Source organism: Piliocolobus tephrosceles, chromosome 16, assembly GCF_002776525.5.
Source record: "Piliocolobus tephrosceles isolate RC106 chromosome 16, ASM277652v3, whole genome shotgun sequence".
Taxonomy (NCBI): Eukaryota; Metazoa; Chordata; class Mammalia; order Primates; family Cercopithecidae; genus Piliocolobus; species Piliocolobus tephrosceles.
The window spans coordinates 5,150,844-5,175,249 of record NC_045449.1 but is presented as its reverse complement, the minus strand read 5'-3'; the positions used below and the strand labels follow the sequence as shown (position 1 = coordinate 5,175,249).

The window sequence follows — 24,406 nt, the reverse complement described above, 5'->3', positions numbered from 1 at the left end:
TTTTTAGCAATAAAAAATGGTTAAGGTGTGTACATATTTTTGGATGTAACGCTGTTGCGTACCTACTAGTATAAACATAACTTTCTGCATAGTGTAAACACAACTTTCATACATACTGGGAGACCAAATGATTTGTGTGACTCACTTTATTTCTATATTCACTTTATTGCAATGGTCTGGAACCAAACCCACAGTATCTCTGAGGTATATCTGTACTTAATTAAGTATATTCGAAATTTGAATTCAAATTTTAAAATTTCAAAACCCCTAACAATAGGAAAGCCTTTTATAAAACCTTCTATCAACAAATGTGTTTGTAGGCTACTGTGGGGTAGCCAACAAATTTGAGGTAAATTTTTTTAGTTATCCAATGGCTACTTTTGTATCATTAATCATTCCATTTGCAGATCCCAAGTGTCCTTCAAGATATCACTGTACTCATGAAGCTGGTGTACATAGTGTTGGGCTAACATGGATTCATAAACTTCACAAATTTCTTGGATCAGGTGAGTTTACTAACTCTCTGCACTTTTAATAGATTTCAGAGGAAAAATAGATTTAATAGATTTCAGAAAAGTAGTTTGGAATAGAAAAATGATAGAGAAAATCAGTGAAACCGAAAGGTTCTTTTAAAAGATCAACGACATTTGACAAGCCTTAAGCTAGACTAACTATAATCAGGAATAAAAGCAGGGGTATTACTATTGACCTTACAGAAATAAAAGATTATAAGGGAATATTATGAACAAAATGTATGCCATTACATAATCTAGATGGAATGGACAAATTTCAAGAAAAAAATACCAAAACTGACTCAATCAAGGTCTGGAAGAATTTGCTTTAAAAAAAAAAGACTGGACGCGGTGGCTCACGCCTGTAATCCCAGCACTTTGGGAGGCCAAGGTGGGCGGATCACGAGGTCAGGAGATCGAGACCATCCTGGCTAACATGGTGTCTAGGTGGGAGTGCAGTGGTGCAGTCATAGGTTGCTGCAGTCTCGAACTCCTGGGCTCAAGCAGTGCTCCTGCCTCAGCCCCCAAAGTATCTGGGACTACAAGAGTAAGCCACCATGCCTGGCTAATTTTTGTGTCTTTTGTAGAGATGGGGTTTCACTGTTGTTGCCCAGGCTGGTCTCAAACTCATGAGCTCAAATGATCCACCTGCCTCAGCCTCCCAAAGTGCTAGGGTTACAGGTGTGATCCACCGCCCCCGGCCATCAAAATTTAAAACTTTTTTTTCCTTCAAGGATACTATTACAAAAGGGAAAACAGCCCACAAAATGGGAGAAAATATTTGTGTGATAATGGACTCGTATGGAGAACAATATAAAGAACCCTTAGCATTGAATACAGTTGGGCAAATAGCATATCTATAAAAAGATATACAACATCATTAGTCATTATGGAAGTAAGATACCACAAAACCACAATGTGGTATCATGTCATATCCACTAGTATAGCTAAAATGAGAAAGATGGACATTAACACGTGTTGAGGATGTAGAAAAAAATGGGGACCTTTACACAGTGCTTATAGAAATGTAAAATGGTACAGTCACTTTGGATAACAATCTGGCAGTTCCTCAAATGATTACTGATTTACCACATACCTGATAGTTCCAGTCCTGAGTATATTTCCAAGAGAAATGAAGACCTGTATCCACACACATACTGGTACATGAGTGTTCATAGCAGCCTTATTCATCATAGCCCAAAAGCCACATACACAAGTGTCCATAAGCTGATGCATGGATAGATAAAATGTGGTATGTCTATACAACAGAATATTATTCAACAATAAAAAGGAATGAAGTACTGATGCATGCTACAATATGGATGAACTGTGAACAGATGCTAAGTGAAAGAAGCCAGTCACAAACAACTGTATGGCTGTTTATATGGGATGTCCAGATGAGACAAATCTACAGAGACAGAAAGTAGATTAGTTGCCTAGGTCTGGAAAGTTTGGTAGAAACTGAGGAGTGATTGCTAATGGTTATGTGGATTTCTTTTGGGAAAATGAAAATATTCTAAATTGTTATGATAGGCATACAATTTTTTTGTTTGTTTTTTGTTTTTTCTTTTGAGAAGGAGTTTCACTCTTTTTGCCCAGGGTGTGTTGCAAGAGCATGATCTCGGCTTACCGTATCCTCCGCTTCCTGGGTTCAAGCGATTTTCCTGCCTCAGCCTCCCGAGTGGTGGGGACTACAGGTGCCCGCCACCACGTCCAGCTAATTTTTTGTGTTTTTGGTAGAGACGGTGTCTCGCCATGTTGGCCAGGCTGGTCTTAAACTCCTGACCTCAGGTGAGCCACCCACCTCGGCCTCTCAAAGTGCTGGGGATTACAGGCGTGAGCCACTGCACCCAGCCAGGCATACAGTTCTTACAGTAGAAACTTACTGCATTGTATATTTTAATGGGTATACTTTAAATGGATGACTTGTATGGTACTGTGAATTACATTTCAAAAAGCTGTTACAGACCAGGCGTGGTGGCTCACACCTGTAATCCCAGCACTTTGGGAGGCTGAGGCAGGTAGATCATCTGAGTTCAAGAGTTCGAGACCAGTCTGGCCAACATAGTGAAACCCTGTCTACTACTTAAACCTGGGTGTGGTGGCATCCACCTGTAGTCGCAGCTACTCAGGAGGCTGAGAATCACTTGAACTCAGAAGACAGAGGTTGCATTGAGCAGAGTTTGGGCCACTGCACTCCAGCCTAGGCAACAGAGGGAGATTCCATTAAAAAAAAGGAAAAAAAAGAAAAAAAAAAACCTGTTACAGATTGAGTAACCCTACTCTGAAAATTTGAAATCCAAAACTCTTCTTTTTTCCATCCTTGAACCTGAGTGAGCTACAAAAGTTTTTGAGTGCTGTCATGACACTCAACAGAAATGCTCATTGGAGCATTTAGGATTTTAGATTTTTAGATAAGAGATGTTCAACTACTAAGTATAATGCACATATTCCAAAATTAAAAAAAAAAATACAAGATCTGAAACACTTCTGATCCCAAGCATTTTGGATAAAGGGTACACAACCTGTATGGAAATAAAATCAGTGTGGGTAAGGAACAGCCTGGAAGAGAATGATCTCACTCTTCTTAGTGAAACATTTTTGCGTTTAGAGACATTACCGAGGAAAATCCTACTTTGCTTCTTGGGGCGGAAATCTAGACCCCCTGGGAAAGCACACGCCTGTGTCAGAAAAGCATAGTATTTGAGAAGCAATGTTTCCAGACAAGAACTTAATTGCATTTAACCCAGTATCATGAGCGTTTTAATTTGAGACTTGTCTAAGCATCATTTCATCTATATAATGTCTTCTGTGGTAGATGAAGAAGATAAGGATAGTTTACAGGAACTCTCTACAGAACAGAAATGCTTTGTTGAACACATCCTTTGTACGAAGCCATTGCCCTGCAGGTAAGGACTCTCCCTTCCTTGTACATCAGAAAACAATTGTTCAGTTCAGATATGTGCGTTATCCATTACACTCACGTCCGCAGTATTCACTGCTGAATCATTTGAAAGTTGCAGACATGATACTTCTCCCCTAAGAGTGTCCTGCTCATCAGAAGCTTTCTCCTGCTCCAGGGCCACTCCACATACTATTTCCTGACCGGAAGGTCCTTCCCTAGCCCCAGCCCCAGCCCCAGCGCCAGCTTGCCGTCTTGTCTGGGCAAACTCTTACCCTTCTTTCTCATCTTAATGTCACTTCTTCAAAGAGAACACCCTTGACTGCCCAGTCTAACTTAGGGCTCTCCTATTCTCTTATCCCTTGTAGCACATATTATACTATTTATATTTGCATTTTTTTAATGCCTGTCACCACTACTGGAACGTATATGTTTCATGAGAGCAGAGACTGTCTGCCCTTCACTGCATTGCTGTGTTTATTTGATGTGGTTGCCTGTGTCTCCTCTTTGAAACACACTCTTCTTGGCATCCTTGACGTCTGTCCCTCCAGGTTCTCCTTCAGTCCCTCCAGCAGCCCTTTTCTCAAGTTTCCTTCTTAGGCTGGTTCCTCTGCCTCTACTTACTGCTTACAAGTGATGCTCACAACTCTCTCCTTGGGTCTTCTCTATTCTTTCTCGGTCCTTTCCTGAGTAACTTTTGCCATAATCATGGCTTCAGTGCTGACAGTTTCCACATCCATATCACCCCAGCCCAGACCACTCTGAACTCCAGATTCACATATCCAGCTGCCTGCTGGGCTCTTCCACTCAGATATCCTATAGGAACATAAAAACTCCAGATGTCCCCTTAACTCATCTTCTGTCTTCCCAAAAGTCTCTCTCCTACGTCCCATTTTTCTGAAGGGTGCCGTATCAGCCCAGTTATCCCCAGTAGAAACCTGGAAGGTATTCTAGATACCTCCCTTTATTCTGTTCATCAGTTACTGGATGTCTCCTAAGCATTCAGACATCGAGTATACACAAACATGAGACAAATAGCATCTACTAAGAAATAGACATAGTCTAGGTTTGGCAATACAGAGGACCATAGGGAAAACGCTTGGTGGGGCACAAGAAGGATAGCAAACTGTACCAGCTTGAAAAGTGAACAGTGAGGCCGGGTACGGTGGCTTATGCCTATAATCCCAGCACTTTGGGAGGCCGAAGCAGGTGGATCACAAGGTCAGGAGTTCAAGACCAGCCTGGCCAAGATGGTGAAACCCCGTCTCTACTAAAAACTACACACATTAGCTGGGCACGGTGGCAGGTGCCTGCAGTCCCAGCTACTCTGGAGGCTGAGGCAGGAGAATTGCTTGAACTCGGGCAGCAGAGGTTGCAGTGAGCCGAGATCACACCACTGCATTCCAGTCTGGGTGACAGAGTGAGACTCCATCTCAAAAAAGAAAAAGTGAACAGGGAAAATAATAAAATCCCATGTAGGCTGGGCGTGGTAGCTTACACCTATAATCCCAGCACTTTGGTGGGGTGAGACAGGAGGATCACTTGAGGCCACGAGTTTGAGACCAGCCTGGGCAACATAGCGAGACCCTTTCTTTACAAAAAAATTTAAAAATTAGCCAGGTGAGGCCAGGCGCAGTGGCTCAAGCCTGTAATCCCAGCACTTTGGGAGGCTGAGGCAGGCAAATCACTAGGTCAGGAGTTCGAGACCAGCCTGGCCAACATGTTGAAACCCCGTCTCTATTAAAAATACAAACAAAAAAAATTAGCTAGGTGTAGTGACGGGCGCCTGTAATCCCAGCTACTCAGGAGGCTGAGGCAGGAGAATCGCTTGAACCTGGGAGGTGGAGGTTGCAGTGAGCCAAGATCGCACCACTGCACTCCAACCTGGGCAACAGAGTGAGACTACATCTCAAACAAACAAACAAAAATTAGCCAGTGTGGTAGCATGTACCTGTGGTCCCAGCTACTCAGGAGGCTGAGGTGGAAGGATTGTTTGAGCCCATGAGGTCAAGGCTGCAGTGAGTTGTGATCGCACCACTGCACTCCAGCCTGGGCAACAGAGTGAGACCCTGTCTCCAAAAAACCCCAAAATCCCATTTATATCAATTTCAGAAACAGGTAAAATTAACAGTCCTGCCTAGGAATGAATACATAGGAAAACTGTAAAGCAAAGCAAAGACACGGTATTATGAATGTCAAGAGTAGTAGCTACTTCTCTGGGGAGTGAAAGGCTATGACCAGGGAAGGTCGCATGGAAACCCTGAAGCCCCCTGCAGTGTCCTGATTCTTGACCTGGATACTGGTTACATAGTATATAGCCCAGTAATGTGTAGATTTCACACTGATAATAAAAAGTAAAAGTTTACAACCTTCTAGATACCAAAAAAGTAAATGGGAGCTGTGGAAGGGGAACTAGTGTGTCGACTGCTGGTTCTAAAGGGATGGAGAGAAAGAATAAGGGGAACTGGACATTATATTGAAATGGGAGTATTTGAAATGGAAGAGACATGGGTGCAGGCTGAGGGGAGGTAGATAATAGGGAGATTCTGAAACGACACAGTTAATGGTACAATTTTCAGAAGGTGTGAGAGGAGGCGGCATCCGCATTCGGGGCAGTTGCGTGTTGTAGGCGTGCAGGTGGGATGGACGTGGGAGCCGCTAGGAGAGCATGTTGGCAGATTGACAGTTCCCATCTGAGGTCTCAGTTTCCAGTGTCTTCACTGAAGTGGGAAGGAAGATTGAGAGAGACATGCAGGCTGTGCATGCTAAATGATTTCCTGTGACATTGACGTCGGGCCTCATTGAGACAGACTCGGCAGCTCTGTTCATTCAACCGTTTCTAAGCACCTAATTTGTTAGAAGTGGGCTAGATAGCTGGGGCTTATGTGCAAGTTGGAGAGACACACAGATCTTCAGTGTAACGTGTAACTTTTGAGATTACAGTCAGCACCACTCTACAGTTAAGAGATTCCTGAGTGACTTAGTGACATGGGCTCTAGGCTTTAGTGTAGGGCTATAGGAAAGGTTTCCAGGCCACCACTTTTGAGGTTATGGTACTGACAGGATGTCCCAGGCAACTGTCAGCCCAGGCCTGAGAAAGCCATGACCTGTCATGTCTTTGCTCTTGGTTCCATTGCATTTGCTACTTTGTAATTTAACTATGACTGTGTTTTTCCAGGCATCCGGCTCCAATTCGAGGATTTTGGATTGTCCCTGACATTCTGGGCCCCACGATGCTCTGCGTCACCAGTAACTATGAATGCCTCGTCAGGCCTTTACTGTACGTCCATTTTCTATTCTCCGCACAGCTCTCACTAATTCTGCAGTTGGGAAAATGCACTCAGTAACCAACTTGAAACTATACAAAAGTGTGGTTTATGCTTTGGCTTCTGACTTGAGGGTTGGAAGGATGGATATTTCTGTTCCTGCCATCTCTGTAAGGTTTCATTTTAGGCATGGTTTCTGGCATCCCCTGCACCTAGCTGAGAGTCAGGAGCTTTTCTTCAGAGTGTGGGGAAAAAAATGCTAAAATTGAATACCACATTCCATTCAATATGAGTAATAATTCTCAAGCTATGACCATGTGCCAAGCTCAGAAGTAAGCCATGTGCCTGTACTGCCTCCTGGAATCATCAGGGCAGCCCTGTAAGGACAGTACTGGCATTTCCATTTTATAAGAGTGGAAACAGGGATCAAGAGGTTAGTAAATGCTGAAATCACAGGTAACAAAATAGAGCTGGGATACAGATGCAGATCTCATTGACTCTGAAGTCCATACTCATACTCTTTAATTTCTCCGTCTCTGCCAGCCTGAGGGACATTGTAGAATATGTAAACTGGAATAAAGCTGAATTCAGGCTGGGTGCAGTTGTGGTTCACACCTGTAATCCCAATGCTTTGGGAGGCCCTGAGTTCGAGACCAACCTGGGCAAAATAGTGAGACCCCCATCTCTACAAAAAACAAAAAAATTAGCCAGGCATGGTGGTGCACACCTGTAGTGCTAGCTACTCAAGTGAGAGGACTGCTTAAGCCCAGGAGTTTTAGGCTGCAGTGAACCATGATCATGCCACTGCACTCCAGCCTGGGTGAGAGCAAGACCCTCTGTCTTTAAAAAAAAAAAAAAAAAAAAAAAATGCTGAACTCTTAGTCCTTCTCCTTTAAGGAAGTCAGACAATTAAGCTATAATCACTGTCTTCCTTTTCCAACAGCCTTGGAAGATCATTCTGAGTTATATAAATGCAGGAACATGAGTACCAAAAACAAAAGTCACTGGAGCTTCAAACACTAGACACCACCCCCACCCCTAAACACCCACAGTACATTTAGTAAAATAAAACCTAGTCACACTGGCTTACTTCAGAATAAATATAAATCCCAAAGAGGAAAAATAAACATTAATTGTCTGGATACTTTTTTTTTTTTTTGAGATGGAGTCTTGCTCTGTTGCCCAAGCTGGAGTACAGTGGCATGATCTCAGCTCCCTGCAACCTGTGCCTCCCAGGTTCAAGCGATTTTCCTGCCTCAGCCTCCCTAGTAGCTGGGATTACAGGGGCACACCACGCCCAGCTAATTTTTATATTTTTAGTAGAGATGAGGGTTCACCATGTTGGCCAGGCTGGTCTTGAACTCCTGACCTCGGGTGATCCACCCACTTCGGCCTCCCGAAGTGCTGGAATTACAGGTGTGAGCCACTGTGCCCAGCCAATTATCTGGATACTTTCAGATCATATTTCTGCTAGCTCCCTGAAATACAAGTTGTCTATAAAGTAATGCTATTTGACGAACTTTCACTTTTTTTTTCTTTTTTTTTTTTTTTGAGCTAGTGTCTCACCCTGTTGCCCAGGCTAGAGTGCAGTGATGTGTTCTCAGCTCACTGCAACCTCCGCCTCCTGGGTTCAAGCGATTCTCATGCTTCAGCCACCTAAGTAGCTGAGATTACAGATGTGTGCCACCACGCCCAGCTAATTTTTATATTTTTAGTAGAGACAGGGTTTTACCGCATTGGCCAGGCTGGTCTCGAATGCCTGACCTCAAGTGGTCCACCTGCCTCAGCTCCCAAAATGCTGGGATTACAGGCGTGAGCCACCATGTCCAACCAAACATTCACATTAGAATTGTTGCCTTCAGAGTAAGTCACTTGCCGTGCTGCTAAAGTTTGTGAGATCTTTCAAGCTCTTTCTGAAGTTTGAGTATTTGCACTTGAGTGAATCGTTTTTAGAAATCAAATTATATAGAACCAATATGGTATATACAGCAGTTTTCTGGCTTAATACTGGTTTTGATCAACTCTAAACCTAACAAATTAGTAATTTATGTTTGTGGCTCTGGCTTATAAACTGGCTCTCAAGTCTTTTGCCAAGAATGCATGCTAGGTGTTTGTGCTGCCTTAATCTTTTAGAAAAGAACCAGAAATGGCAGTCAGAAATGCTTTGACAAATTAGGAGCATTGGAAGAATAAGGGTGTAGCTTCCCAAAGTGACCTTTTCAAGGTGGCAAACATGCATTCTTGCACTTTTACAAAATAACACCTTATTTTGTATTCTGAAAGTTCTGGATTAATGTGGTTTCTGCTTTCCTGTAATATAGTAAATCACTCCATGGTAGAATTCAATTTACTTATCTATTTTGCAGAAGTACAGTCCATCCAGCGTCTCCTCCCCTGCTTTGTACTCGAGAAGATGTTGAAGTGGCAGAGTCTCCCCTCCGTGTTCTGGCTGAAACCCCAGATTCCTTTGAAAAGCATATTAGAAGCATTTTGCAACGTAGTGTTGCCAATCCAGCATTTTTGAAGTATGCAACCTTGGGCATAGTGGTTTTATGAATGGGTTCTCTTCTGTCTTCATAATTACTGTGCATCCTTTCCGTCCTCATCTGTTTCATACACTTTTTACTGTGATGGATTTGGAAGAAACTGGATATATTTAATCAGCTAGTGAATGGGGAACAGGGGGGAAGTGGCACCTGAGAATGATAAACAGGAAGTGTTTAAAAAGAAGTTAGGCTGGGCCAGGCACGGTGGCTCACGCCTGTAATCCCAGCACTTTGGGAGGCCAAGACGGGAGGATCACGAGGTTAGGAGATCGAGACCATCCTGGCTAACACAGCAAAACCCCATCTCTACTAAAAATACAAAAAAAAATTAGCTGGGTGTGGTGGCATGCGCCTGTAGTCCCAGCTACTTGGGAGGCTGAGGCAGGAGAATAACTTGAACCTGGGAGGCAGAGGTTGTAGTGAGCCGAGATCACACCACTGCACTCCAGCCTGGGCGACAGAGCAAGACTTTGTCTCAAAAGAAGTTAGGCCGGGCACGGTGGCTCACACAGCTATAATCCCAGCACTTTGGGAGGCTGAGGCAGGCAGATCACCTGAGGTCAGGAGTTGAAGACCAGCCTGGCCAACACGGTGAAACCCCATCTCTACTAAAAATGCAATAATTAGCCAGGCGGGGTGGTGGGCACCTGTAATCCCAGCTACTCGGGAGGCTGAGGCAGGTGAATCGCTTGAACCTAGGAGGCAGAGGTTGCAGTGAGCCGAGATAGCACCACTGCACTCCAGCCTGGGTGACAGAGCGAGACTCCATCTCAGAAAAATAAATTAAAAATATAAGAAGTTTACAAAGCACCTGTGACTTTAGTCTATTTTCAGTTGTTTTACTCAGCTAAGGAAAATAAAGGTAGAAACTTTGTTTTTAAGAGCTTCTGAAAAGGACCTAGCCCCTCCTCCTGAAGAATGCCTTCAGCTCCTCAGCAGAGCCACCCAGGTGTTCAGAGAGCAGTACATTCTCAAACAGGACTTGGCCAAGGAGGAGATTCAGCGGAGGTATGATGTCCTGTGCTCACAAACCATCGATCCCTGGCTGGTAGCTGATGCTGTGTCGTAGCCTAGACCTGGCTTCTGAGTAAACTCTATTCCTTTTTGTTCTTGAAGGGTCAAATTATTATGTGACCAAAAAAAGAAACAACTAGAAGATCTCAATTATTGTCGAGAGGAGAGGTAAGTGTCAAAAAGAAGAAGAAAATAATAGGTCAGTAGGGCTGGAACCATATTCTTACCCTAAGATGCTGAGCCACATTAGTTGGTTTCAACATCAAGGTGTGGACCCCAAGAGTCTCTTGTTTCTTATATCATTAGGAAAAGTCTGCGGGAAATGGCTGAGCGTTTAGCTGACAAATATGAGGAAGCTAAAGAAAAACAAGAGGATATCATGAGCAGGTCAGTGGGCTGTATTAACATTTAGTTACCGACTCAGGTACTAACAGTGATATTTAAGAAAATGGGCATTGGCAGGTGCTTACATACCTACACAATTGAACTGATCCCCCTACCTCTCCTCTGAAGAATATGTTGGGGAAAACATGAGGCTCTCCCCTAACCCTTCTTATGGGGCCTACTTCAGGGACACCAGATCCATGAATTATGAGCTTGTGATTATGTTTCTCCTAATTAGCAGAGACCTTAACTTGAGATGTTTGCTTGCCTTTTCTAAAGGATGAAAAAAGTACTTCACAGTTTTCACTCTGAGCTCCCAGTTCTCTCTGATAGTGAGCGAGACATGAAGAAAGAGTTACAGCTGATACCTGATCAACTTCGACATTTGGGCAATGCCATCAAACAGGTAGGAATAGATCCAAACTAGCTAAATTTGGTAATTTTTCTTAAAGCACTTATTCTACAGAAAATTTTACAAAAATGTAAAAAGAACAGATTCAGATAGATAAAATGTGTGGCAAACCACTGCCAAAATATCTATTTTGATACTTAAGGTTACTATGAAAAAGGACTATCAACAGCGAAAGATGGAGAAGGTGTTGAGTCTTCAAAAACCCACCATTACTCTCAGTGCCTACCAGCGGAAGTGCATTCAGTCCATCCTGAAGGAGGAGTAAGTAAATACTTCCAGTCAGCTATTACTGTGAGAGGGTTTTTCCTTTACAGTATGCCACAGCCTGTCTTAATAGAAACCTGGATCTTGGTATTTGCATGTCAAGTAATTACTGGGCCGAGAGCCACATGATAAATAGGGGCTTAAGAAATGACTATGGTGGGAGGATTGAAAGTGATGACCTTCTAGTAACATGATTTTGTTGTGTGGCCAAAGGTATTTTACAGTAATTATGTTCAAAAATGTTTCCAGTACTTGCACCATTTGTCACCTTAAATGAACAGTGAACACTATTGCTATCCATCTGAAACCTTCAGCTGTTAATTTTAGCAAAGCAGTTCTTAGATATTTCAGCATTACCAGTTTGAATTCTTAAGAATCCATATAAATGGTTTATTATATTTCCAAAAGTGAGTGACTTTACCATTTTACAGGGGTGAACACATAAGGGAAATGGTGAAGCAAATCAATGATATCCGCAATCATGTAAACTTCTGACACCACCAGGAGCTGACTCACACCTGAAGTGAACACCACTGAAGGCTTAAACCCATATTGTAAAACAGGTAGCATGATCTAATTTATCAAAAGGCATTTTGGATGACCTTTGGTGTAGTTGTTCATCTTTTTAAATATTTTGTTTTATAATTATTGAATAAATGTTTTTATTTAAAATTTGGATTGTGCTTTGTAACGCAGGCCTACAGTTGTGTTCAGCAAGGAGTCAGGACTATTGCACACTGCTCACTGCACACTGCACACTGCTCACTGCACATTGCACACTGCTCACTGCACACTGCCAGAACCTCCCTGAACCCTACTGAGTGTATCTGAGCAAGGTATTCTTTTTTTTCTTTTTTCTTTTTTTTTTTTTGAGACGGAGTCTCGCTCTGTCACCCAGGCTGGAGTGCAGTGGCCGGATCTCAGCTCACTGCAAGCTCCGCCTCCCGGGTTCACGCCATTCTCCTGCCTCAGCCTCCCGAGTAGCTGGGACTACAGGCGCCCGCCACCTCGCCCAGCTAGTTTTTTTGTATTTTTTAGTAGAGACGGGGTTTCACCATGTTAGCCAGGATGGTCTCGATCTCCTGACCTCGTGATCCGCCTGCCTCGGCCTCCCAAAGTGCTGGGATTACAGGCTTGAGCCACCGCGCCTGGCCCTGAGCAAGGTATTCTTGTGAGCTGTGTTTTAAAGGAGCAGCACCAGAAACGTGGCTCTGAGAGGGATAGAACCTAGGATTCAAAGGAAAAGGCCACACAGTGTACTCGGCAGCAGCTTTTTTAATGTGAACACTTTCTTCTTAAGGACACACCTTCAGTACAGTTGACAAATGGTTACACCTGAAATCTGCTGAGAGCAGAGCTCAAGATCCACAACTGCAAAGGCCACTGCTGGCTCACTTCCTCACAGGCTGTATTACCTTTCAGAGCTGAGTGAGGCTGTGCTCTACCTCCCAACACTTGTTACTGAGTGGACATGAGGTGCAGCTTTAGCACCTTAAAGGGAGAAGAAAAGAAATAGGTTAGTATGCAGAATGTGATATTGTCCTCACTTCGCCTTAAGTCATCTTTTTATACTTGCGATGTGAGTTCTGAAAGGTAGTACTATACCTGCTTAGAAATGGCTGAGTGACTGCCAATTAAAAGCCACATGATAAGGTAGGTTACAGGTAAGAGGTAAATCAGGTTAGACATGCATGAGAACATGTATGCACAGACTGAACATAAGCACAGGAACACTCAAGAAACCCAACTGATCTTTTCTTTTGCCTTCTAAATCAGTTCCCATTTACGCTGAAAACCCAGTGGAAAGAATTGTTTCCTCCCTGGACAGTGACACAGTAGTTTGTTGCATACCAGAAGCACATTGTTAAACAAAACTTAGAGTCTCAGTTTGGGTTTTTCTACAGTATTTTTCTCAATAAAGTGAATTCCAGCAGTTTGCATTTGTCACAGTAGAGACCACTAACCATTCCCTAATTGTGATGATTTTATTACCCAGTACTGTCTTCTGGAGAAAAATTATCTGTAAGGTGCTCAGTCTCAGCAGAACACTTCACTGCAAGCTCTAGTTCAGTCAGTTCAGAAAGGCTGTGAACTGCCCACCCTGATTTGCAGCACTAATTTTAATAATCATCTGAAGACAAATTCGCTTGGGGCTTATCCAAGGGACTAGTCTTAAACCTATGTAATTTAAATTGATTGCATTTTATAATTAATAAAATCCCCTGTAAATAGTTATATGTTTCCTTTATCTAAACCATATAGCACTCTTTATAAAGGGACTTCAAACCAATTTAAATAATGTTTCATGCGCGGCAAGCCTTTAGTACTATTTCCATAATTAGTATTTATTTTTAATCATAATCATGAATGCAGACTACAATAATAACTCAAGAGATGAGGTATGTAGTACTTATCATTTGTCCTATGGAAGACAGACGTACAGAAGTAAAGATCTTTAGGGCAAGTCCATAGTGACCTCATTTATAACAAAGACAATTCACTTTAAGTTGATGGTGGCTTTATGTGAACAAAACAATCTACCTAGTTCACTAACTCCCAGAAGGCTCTTTCAGGTACCTTACTGTTATGCAACCAATCTCAAAAATGATTTGAAAACCATTTTACTTTTGAACCTCCTGGATGATGATCCATCCAGTAGATCTTCCTGGGAGAGTACTCAAGTATTGGTGAACATGAATCAATCCTTTGTGCTTTCTGTAGCACTTCATAAAGTTATGGCAAAGACCTGTTTCATGGAGGCTTCTCACACAGGAAAGGAATCTAATGCTTGTAAAATGGCAAGGCAGATTTCCAGACTGATCAGTATTCTAACTGGCTTTCCATAAGCATTGTCACTTACATTCCAGGTCTGGACTTAAAAGAAAAATACAAAGTATCTGTCAACCTAGTTACCATTTTTGTATTTGACACATTTGAAACAAGTAGTACTTAAGCCTAATGATCCAAGTTGAAAAATAAGCAGATTTATAAATGTATACTAGAGGTTCTCAGACAAAGCTTGTTTTATTAATGTTTTTCACTGATCCAATAACTAGACTAAAACACTTCAAAAGAGTAGATGGTACCAGTTCGGCTTTATCCTGGTACCCGTGGGCCCATGAAGATCATCTAAGTATGCAGAAAAAGTGCTTCCCAAGTTTCTTGTGCTTTTCCTTTAACCTTCAGCTTCCAGTATATATAGCCCCAGCCAAGTTTTCAGATCCTCATCAATTCACTTCCTCAATTGGTTTTGTTTGCCACAGTCCTACGGTTCTCAGGTAAGTTTCAGTAGCATTTAAGGTCCTCCAAAGCAAGATAAAATGGTAAAAGGGAAACAAAAATGTACTGAGTGAGGGAAATACAGTCAGTAGCCAATGGCCTGCTCCAAACCTTCATATTTTAATATAAAATATTCATACAGCATACTACACTTCTGTCTGCTAACTGAATACTGTTACTGATGAGCTCTAGACAACAGATAAAGCAAATTCTCTCTTCCAATATCTATGAACAGAAAATTCCAAACACTACTGGGATGTCGCTTTAGGGTAGGGAAATGTGTTCCAAAAATCTATGTTGGAGAAAGCAGGCAAGGAAACAGCACTTTTTCCATCACCGAATCTGATCCCACGCCTGTTGGAATCAAGCCTGGAGTTACCAGTGTTCGCATTTGAAGGTCTCTGGGCTGCAGATCACCCCGTTTGCTGTTTCCTGTGCCGCACAGTCTTCTCCCTCTAGAAGTAAGCATTTCTCCAGTCTTCCTTTTGTTGTGACTTCTCTTTCTTCAGTTAAGAGTTAAATAATAATTAATGTTGCTCTAAAGATGAGTTAAAAACCCAAAGTGCAGGCTAGAATCCTGCCATCAGGGTGTCATGTCTCAGGAAGCTGGTTAATGTCTGTCAGTTTAGTATCATTCAGAATTGCCCGGATTCTCTCCAAGGAGTCCGCTTGCCGGATCCGCTCTAACTGCACCTGGAGAAATAATGTCACGTGAGGTAAGTACAGGTGGCTCCTGCCTAGATTTTCTGAACTGTGACTGGTTTAGCAGAGTAGCAGTCACTTCAAAGGGAGACAACAAGAACAATGAAAAATTTTAAAATAATTCCCCAAAGCTATTACGTAACAGACTTGGATATTTTTTGAGACAGTTTCGCTCGTCACCCAGGCCAGAGTGCAATGGTGTGATCTCGGCTCACTGCAACCTCCACCTCCTAGGTTCAAGTGATTCTCGTGTCTCAACCTCCCAAGTAGCTGGGATTACAGGCACCCGCCACCACACCCGGCCATTTTTTTTTCTTTCTTTCTTTTCCTCCAGACAGAGTCTTGGTGTGTCGCCCGGGCTGGATTGCAGTGGCGCCATCTCGGCTCACTGCAACCTCCACCTCCCGAGTTCAAGCAATTCTCCTGTCTCAGCCTCCCCAGTAGCTGGGAATACAAGCACCCACCACCATGCCTGGCTAATTTTTGTACTTTTAGTAGAAACGGGGTTTCACCATATTGGTCAGTCTGATCTCGAACTCCTGACCTCAGGTGATCCACCCACCTCAGCCTCCCAAAGTGCTGGGATTACAGGCGTGAGCCACCGTGCCTGGCCCAGACTAGGATTTTAAAGTCTAATGTGTTGGGATTATGGAGACAAATGAGACCTGACTCCTGACCCTGAAGAGTCCACAGTTCCAGGCTGGGTGCGGCAACTCATGTCTGTAATCCCAGCACTTTGGGAGGCTGAGATGGGTGGATCACCTGAGGTCAGGAGTTTGAGACCAGCCTGACGAACATGGTGAAACCCCGTCTCTGCTAAAAATAAAAAAATTAGCTGGGTGTGGTAGCATGTGCCTGTAATCTCAGCTACCCAGGAGGCTGAGGCAGGAGGATCACTGGAACCAGAGAGGCAGAGGCTGCAGTGAGCCGAGATCGCACCACTACACTCCAGCCTAGGTGACGGGAGCAAGACTCCTCAAAAAAAACAAGAATCTGAAGTTCCGTTGGGGAAAAAAACTTAGTTTTAGCACAATATTGTAAATGTCATTATGTCATTGCAGGCATTCATGGAGTGACCCAAGGGAGCATGGCAGAGGGAGGGGGCGCTTTGGCCCAGCTCAGGGACCTAGAAGGGCTCCATGGAATGGACAAACCTACGCTGAGCCTTGAAAGAAAGGAGTCAGGAGGGGATGAGAGGAGGATGCTTACCAGACGGAAGACCACACTGTGGGCGAGGAACCACAAGCAGTGAAACATGAGAATGTAAAACAAGGCAGAGAAGAGCAAAACGCAGGGGTGGGCCTGGTTGGGAAGAGTCTTACATGGTGTGCTAAGGAGTTGATACTTTACTCATAAGGAGGCAAAATTGGCAAGGTACAGAGGAAAAGAAAAATGGGCCAAGTGTGAAGAACACAGCAGGTTTCTGGCCTGAATGATGAGGCAGACATTTGGGGTGGAGGTAGGAGCAGCCAGTCTCTAAACCTCTAGCTACTGCCAGTGGTCAAGTCAGGGATTGGCAAGGTTCTGTCCCCCAAAACTGCCTTCGTGCTCTGTATGTGGTTCCCCAAATGCCTCACCTGAAGGGTCTGTGAAAGCTTTACAAAATCTCTCTGGACTTGCTCACTGACATCTAATTCTGTCTGTAATCTCTGAGCTTTGTTCTTCTCTTCAAACATTAGTTGTTCAACGGTAGCCTAAAAAATACAAGTTTTGAATGAAGATTAATGCCACAGGGCCGAATTAGTTAGGAAATGTAGTAACTTGTAGGTACCAACTACCAGGGCAGAAAGGTGGCTGGACATCCATCATGCTCCTATACACGACCAATCTCTCATCTATAGGGCAAGTGTGCAGCCATCTGGGCTGCCTGCTCTAGGTCCTAAGATGAACTAGGTATGAAAAGCCAGAGGAAGAAATGGATTAAAGTGCTGCCCTCCCCCACCCCCAGCAGCTGGTGACAGTGACAATAATCATCAAAACAGTTGCTGAGATGAGAATCTGTCACAGCGACAAGGATGCATACAGGATTTCCTCTGACAACCTCCACAGTCAAGCATCCACCAGGAAACTTAGTGACTACGCCCCAGGCAGCCCCAGCTATCCCCAATCTCTCTTACGGAAAACTTCAGCAGGATGTGTGGGAGCCTTTCTAAAAGCAAGCAGTTCAACAACACTGTCTGTGCTTTAAGGTCTGACCCCTCAGCTCACTACCCCCACAACATGCACGTCTATTCTAACGGAACTAATCAAAATGTAGGCGGCAAACCCGGTTTGATGCCATCTCTCTTAGGATTTGATACATCAGTCAGATGGAATGACATTTTCAAAGCTGCTTCTAACCGGGCAGCGCCCAGGCTTGGTCAATGGCCCTGATTGCCTGCCTACTCTCTGAAGCTAGCCCATGACACAGGCCTCCAGACCTGGCAGAAAAGATTTAACCCAGCTGGAACAGATCAATTCGTTTAATTTTTTTCTTTTCACAAGCTGTCAGTCTTGCCAACTTTTTAAAAGGTGACACTTCAAAGCACCAGTATTTTTCCTTACATGCAAGATGTGATCCTACCTTTTTAGCCCTACTTTTTAAAATTAAATGACCAATGAAAATACTACCTTAGCAGCAGTCTCTTTTTTTAGCTGCTCTTCCAAACTGATCTTTATTTCCTGAAGACTCTCAAGCTGTTGAGACTTCTCTCTCAATGTGGACTCCAACTGTGAAAACAGAAAAGGCTGAGACACAAACTCCCTCAGGGCCCCAGTGCACTGCCTAAACGAGCCTAGAGCCCGGAGAATTACACCAGGACACTCAGGCTACACTGGGAATACTCTCACCCTTTCAGCTCTGTGGACCCTTCTGTGTTCTTCCTGAACGATTCTTTCATTAACCATTATTAGACACCTACCATATTCTAAGGCCTCAAAATGGAGAAACCAGGGGAAACACAGACGTGTGAAGCATGAAGGAAGCAGCATTTAATTCTGCCAGACAAGTTACAAAGGACTTCCTAGAGGAGATGATATTTGACTCCTACATTTTTACAGGGCAAAGACAGGGGTGCCAAGGGGAGAAGATGGAGAGAGATACTCCAGTAAGAGGGAATGGATGGCACGCATTAAAAACACATGCAGGAACGGTGGCATGTTTGCACATTGGGAGCCACAGGCACTGAGGCGGAGAGGCAGTGTGAGGCAGGAGAGCTCTGGCTGGGCTAAGGATATGGACTTGATCCTGTAAATAAAGGAAACCACTGGAGGGCTCTCCACTAGACTGAGATGCGAACAAGTATAATGTTTAAATATCACCTTGATTCAATATGGAGATGAATTAGGGACAAATTTTGGAGGCAGGGAAGTAAGTTAGGCTGTTTACAATAAGCCAGCTGAGAGTGAAGTCTGAACTCAGAGAGTGGCAGCTGGAATGGAAAGGATGAGATGTATTTCAAGCACTGGTAATTTCTGCTCGTGCAACCTCAGAAACAGTGGAGGCAGGAGACAGACTGCAGCGGGTGGAGGGGTGGCTGGGAAGTCAGGCAGTGGACATGATCAAGACTGTGGCAACAGAGGCAAGAAAGATTGGTAGCTTGAGAGAGGAGTGCAATCCAAAGACAGACTTTTTTCTTCTGAATGGGAGACACCTGAGCCTGTTCATGCATAATGGAAAAGACCAGTCAAGAGGCAGAAGTTCAAGACCCAGCACGGTGTGGGGACATCTGGAGAAGTCCGGAGACACTCAGTCAAAGCACCTATGTAGTGACACACTGTGCTCAGAAGCAGGCTATCATTTTCTCTGAAGAAAAAGAGAAGGCTGGGAATAAAAGGAGAACCTGTAATTGAGGAGCCCAGGAGCTGAAGGTGGCCCTGCCTGATGCCTGAGGAGTGAGGCCAGCATCTGCTGAGAGTGAGGAGGCTGAGGTGAGATGACTCTGAAACCGCCACTGTGAGGAATGGAGGAGACGCAACTTAGAACACATGAAAGCCTGCATGAGGAGCACTGGAGGCCCATCTGGCAGCACGAGCAGGCAGTGTCACCAAGTCTGGTGGCATCAGCAGCTAGGGACAGCAGGACTAGTCCAGGGTTGGGCAGTGGTCAGGTGAGGGCAGCAGCAGGACAAGGAGTGAAAGACTGTAGGGGCAGGTGTGGTGGGAGATGAGGGGAAGAGGCAGGCCAGTAAGATGCGACCTAGGGGAAAGCAAGCAAGCCATGAAGCTGCTAAAACCAGGATAAAAGGGGAAGTTCAGAGAAGTGGAGGTCTGAATGAGGTACTCCGATGGATAGGCCTGCAGGATGAAGAGCTGGAAGGATGGCAGATTGTGGTCAAGGAACTTAAGGCTGCAGTGAGATGTCACAGTTGGGCAAAGTGCAGCCCAGTGTGTGGGAAGGGAGAGCAGGGTGGAGGTGAAAATCTCTAAATCAAGGAACAGTGAGGTCAGGAAGTTGAATGGGGTTACTATGAAAGGTACTGATGATGTCTAAGAGGACTAAGCCAGCTAGAAAACATCATCTCTTGTTTGTAATATTTTTATACATATTTCTACTGTACCTCTAAGCATATAACACGTTATGACCATGCCTTGCCTATGTTCTCCCTACACTGGAAACTCCAAGCCACAGTCACAGCTTAGCCTTACCTCCTCCGGTTTAACGTAGCCTGACACGCAGGGCACTCTCAGTAAGTCACCACCACACCCTTACCGCCATGGTTTTCTTCCCACAAGACAGAAGTTCCTTAAGGCAGGGCCCATGCCTGAACTATTTTTTATTCGTTGGGTCTACCATAGTAGGAGTCAGTAAATAACCACCGGTTGCTGCTAGAATTAATTTGAAACTCACGACTTACCTGTCCTTTTTCTACTTTTATTCTTTCTAATTCAGCTTTTAGGCTAGAAATGGAAGCTAGAAGGAAAAAAAAAATGAGACGTATTAGCATTCATCTATTATTATTTTGCATGAAAATTTTTTTCTTTAAAATTTTAGAACACCCCCAAAGGATTCAAATATATGCTGAACATGGGTTCTGGGGGGCTGTCTCAAAATTATCACCAAGCAATCAGCATATTCAGCGCAGGGAAAAGTAGGATCCACGCAAACGGACATGGTGTCATAAACTACTTCTAGATCATGTATCACGTCTCTGCAGGGAAATGCCACCCATCAAATCACGTTCCCCTGGGTCTGGGTTCAAGTACTGAGAATCCTATCCATGAATAATTGACAAAGAGGCCACAGAACTCCTAAAAAGATGAGTTTTCGGCCAGGCACAGGGGCTCACAACTGTAATCCCAGCACTTTGCAAGGCCGAGGCAGGCGGATCACCTGAGATCGGGAGTTCGAGACCAGCTTGACCAACACGCAGAAACCCGTCTCTACCAAAAATACAAAACGAGCTGGGTGTGGTGCTGCACGCCTGTAATCCCAGCTACTCGGGATGCTGAGGCAGCAGAATGCAGAACTGCTTGAACCCAGGAGGCAGAGGTTGCAGTGAGCCAAGATCTCGCCACTGCACTCCAGGCTGGGCAACAAGAGCGAAACTCCGTCTCAAAAAAAAAAAAGTTTTTAAAATAACCAGAATTTCTGATTATTTGAATATATCTGAATATAGCAGAATATCTATAAAAAATGGACTGAGTCTGTACTAAATTTTTTCCTATGCTTTTCCGTGTTCCAGACTCCACGGCCACATATTCCTTCTTTATTAAAGTTTTATTTAGTGACTCTAAACTACATCACTTTTATCTTCACCTATTTCCTCCTTGCAGTTTTCTATTTCTAGCTGCAGAGTTTCTTCAAGATTTTCTTTTAAACACTGTTCTGCTTGGATCTGCTCCTTTAGGAAAAGTATCTCAGCTTTCAGCTTTTCTTCTACGTGGTCTGCTGCTGTCCGCACATTAATGATGTCCTCGCGGTATTTTAATACCAGCTCCCGCAGTGCCTGGATTCAAGAAACAAATTATTGGGTTTGTGAGAGTGAAAAGAAATAAAGAACCTAAAGATTTTCTATAACCAGAATCTCAGATGTTGTTTTAATGGTTCAAAAATTAAGACTTTGACCATTAAGCCACTTAGAGCTTCAGGACAGGTGCCATGTCAGGTTAACGTTCATTATGTTATAGAAAAGACATTTCTGGCCACGTCGTATCTTCTGAGCCACATACTCTTCCCTCAAAACTGTTTCATAAGCAGAAAAATAAAAAGGTTAAGTGACTTACGATATGCCATTCAATTGAAATAATACCTTAGAATCCTCTACTATTACTTGCAGAAATTTGTGAGGCATTAGGAAATGAAGACAAAACTCAGTAGCAAGTTCCCACTCAGTAGCAAGTGTGAACCAAGAGGATAAGGTTTACTTACTTACTTATTCATTCATTCATTTACTGAACATCTACCACAGGCAAAGTACTACCTTAGGCCAGAGGTAAATAATGGCAAAGATGGCTTTCTAAGGTGGTAAGCTGTTTTTCTGTAATAAATTCAGTACATAATTTGTTTTGTTTTTCTTCCTAAATTTTAGTTCTGTCTTCTTTTAGAAAGCCTTTCAGTTATGACCTAAAGCAACTTGAAAGTAAAAACGGGATTTTCATATAACAATATATATAAAACAACAGTTTTTAAAATTTCATAAGATTTATTACTGAGGCAGGTCCAAGAATCAAGGCTTACACACTGACTACATTCTTCAAGGATTCTTGGAACTTTTTTTTTCTTGAGACAGGATCTTCCTCTGTCACCCAGACTGGAGTATGGAGTGCAATGGCATAATCCTATCTCACCACAGACTCAAACTCCTGGGCTCAAGCCATCCTCCTGCCTCAGCCTCCCAAGTAGCTAGGATTATAGGCACATGCGTGCCACTATGCCCAGCTAATTTTCTTATTTTTTGTAGAGACACAGTCTCACTATATTGCCCAGGTTGGTCTCAAAACTCCTGGGCTCAAGCAAAACTCCCACTGCAACCTCCCAATGTGCTGGGATTACAGACAAGTATCACTGTGCTGGATTCTTGGAACATTTTTAAATCTAGACTAGCAGGCAGTGGCTCACACCTGCAATCCCGGCACGTTGAGAGGCCCAGGCAGGCGGATCACTTGAGATCAGGAGTTCGAGACCAGCCTGGCCAACATGGCAAAACCCCGTCTCTACTAAAAACACAAAAAAAGGCCAGGCACGGTGGCTCATGCCCTATAATCCCAGCACATTGGGAGGCCAAGACGGGCAGATCACGAGGTCAGGAGTTCAAGACCAGCCTAGCCAATATGGTGAAACCCCATCTCTACTAAAAAATATTTTTAAAAATTAGCTGGGCACAGTGGCACGCACCTGTTGTGCCAGTACTTGGGAGGCTGAGGCAGGAGAATTGCTTGAACCCGGGAGGCGGAGGTTGCAGTGAGCCTAGGTTGTTCCACTGCACTCCAGCCTGGGTGACAGAGTGAGACTCCCTCTCAAAAAAAAAAAAAAAGAAATAAAAAATAAAAATACAAAAACAAATTAGCCCAGCGTGCTGGCACATGCCTGTAATCCCAGCTACTCGGGAGGCTGAGGCAGGAGAATCACTTGAACCCAGGAGGCAGAGGTTTCAGTGAGCCAAGATTGTGCCATTGCACTTCAGCCTGGGCGACAGAATGAAACTGTGTCTCAAAAAATTAAAAATAAAGCTTGGATAAAGTTAAGGAGACAATTATGAATGTCTCTGGGAAATCGGTTTTGTAGCCCAGGTTTACCTAACCACAGAAGAATGTAAGTGACCAAAAGTGTCATCTTTGGCCGGGCATGGTGGCTCACTTGAGGTCAGGAGCTCAAGACCAGGCTGGCAAACATGGTGAAACCCCGTCTATACTATAAATGCAAAAAATTAGCCAGGCGTGGTGGTGGGCGCTTGTTTTCCCAGCTACTGGGGAGGCTGAGGCAGGAGAATCGTTTAAACCCGTGAGGCAGAGGTTGCAGTGAGCAGAGACCATGCCATTGTACTCCAGCCTGGGCGACAGATGGTATCTGTCTCAAAAAGAAACAAAAGTGTCATCTTTATGCACAGAATGATGGTGAGTGTGGTATAACCTTTCAAGTACCAGATACAAAAACAAACATCATAAGCAGCCAGCATGGTGACCTCTTCAAATGTTTAATTTCTGGCACACTCTCAATATGGTCACACAAAAATAACTTACAGATCTTGAAAACATTAGGCTACGTGAAAGAAGATGTACACAAAAGACCACATATTGTATGATTCTATTCACAGGAAAGTCCAGAATAGGGAAATCTATAGAGGCAGAAAGTAGATTAGCAGTTGCTTAAGGTTAGGGGAGGAGGAGGAATAAGGATGGAAGCTAAAGGGTGAAGTGTTACTTTTTCTTTTGTGTGTGTGTGTGTTTGTGTGTGTTTTTAGCTGGTGTACTCGGGTCACAAGGAGTTACTTTCTGAGGTGATGAACATGTTCTACAATTGATTGTGATGATGGTTGCACACATCTGTGAGTACAGCAAAAACCACTGAATGGTTCACTTCAAACGGCTGGATTGCCATGTGAATTATATCTGAATAAAGCTGTTCACATAAAGAACATACAGCCAATTCCGAAAATGTACTTGTTGACATTTTTGATCATGTGGAAAGTAAGTTACCTCTGTAGTGTCTGGGAGGATGAAGTCTTCGGCTTGCTGTAGTGACACATGCAAGCTGTGCTTTCCCTGGAGACTGTCGTTATCTTTCTGTAACCTCACCAGCTCTTCTGAAACCTGTTCCCGTGACTGCATCAGCACTGCCTAAAATAGAAGGAGACACTAATCACAGCCAGAAAGGTAGATCCGGTATGGTAATAGCTACACCAGAGAAAAACAAGACCAAACTAAAGGAGCGCTGAGGATGGACGGAGTATGGTGAAGTTCTGCTAGACTTAGAAAAAGCAGTGCAGACATTTTCTGATTTACAGCACATATTCCACAAGAGGACAGGCAAAGCAGCAAGTATCTGAGGCTCATTCTCCATTGTTCCTACAAACCGCTTAAACATACTATCTTCTGGTTGGGCGCAGTGGCTCACACCAGCAATCCCAGCACTTTGGGAGGCTGAGGTGGGTGGACTGCCTGAGATCACAAGTTTGAGACCAGCCTGGGCAAAACAGTGAAACTCC

The 24,406-nt window shown here is 43.7% G+C and overlaps 2 protein-coding genes across 5 annotated transcripts in view; one reads left to right on the top strand and one right to left on the bottom strand.

The window, feature by feature from the left end:
* The window catches only part of NUP88 (nucleoporin 88), a 34,516-nt gene extending 22,544 nt beyond the window's left edge, over positions 1 to 11,972 (top strand). The window contains exons 8-17 of the mRNA XM_023184540.1: positions 408 to 506; positions 3,331 to 3,421; positions 6,593 to 6,694; positions 9,047 to 9,205; positions 10,109 to 10,234; positions 10,343 to 10,408; positions 10,547 to 10,627; positions 10,904 to 11,030; positions 11,179 to 11,297; positions 11,732 to 11,972. Coding sequence (XP_023040308.1) covers positions 408 to 506; positions 3,331 to 3,421; positions 6,593 to 6,694; positions 9,047 to 9,205; positions 10,109 to 10,234; positions 10,343 to 10,408; positions 10,547 to 10,627; positions 10,904 to 11,030; positions 11,179 to 11,297; positions 11,732 to 11,795 — 1,034 coding nt within the window. The 3' untranslated portion in view covers positions 11,796 to 11,972. The remainder of the gene's footprint in view (positions 1 to 407; positions 507 to 3,330; positions 3,422 to 6,592; positions 6,695 to 9,046; positions 9,206 to 10,108; positions 10,235 to 10,342; positions 10,409 to 10,546; positions 10,628 to 10,903; positions 11,031 to 11,178; positions 11,298 to 11,731) is intronic.
* A 585-nt stretch (positions 11,973 to 12,557) lies between these two features.
* RABEP1 (rabaptin, RAB GTPase binding effector protein 1) overlaps positions 12,558 to 24,406 on the bottom strand; it is a 115,958-nt gene continuing 104,109 nt past the window's right edge. For 3 of the 4 annotated variants that reach the window (XM_023184545.1, XM_023184543.1, XM_023184546.1), the window contains 6 exons: positions 23,898 to 24,038; positions 21,019 to 21,208; positions 20,117 to 20,172; positions 17,892 to 17,990; positions 16,859 to 16,975; positions 12,558 to 15,272 (listed from right to left, as the gene is read on the bottom strand). In XM_023184545.1, coding sequence (XP_023040313.1) covers positions 15,171 to 15,272; positions 16,859 to 16,975; positions 17,892 to 17,990; positions 20,117 to 20,172; positions 21,019 to 21,208; positions 23,898 to 24,038 — 705 coding nt within the window. In that variant the 3' untranslated portion in view covers positions 12,558 to 15,170. The remainder of the gene's footprint in view (positions 15,273 to 16,858; positions 16,976 to 17,891; positions 17,991 to 20,116; positions 20,173 to 21,018; positions 21,209 to 23,897; positions 24,039 to 24,406) is intronic. The other variant, XM_023184544.1, reaches the window with a different exon arrangement.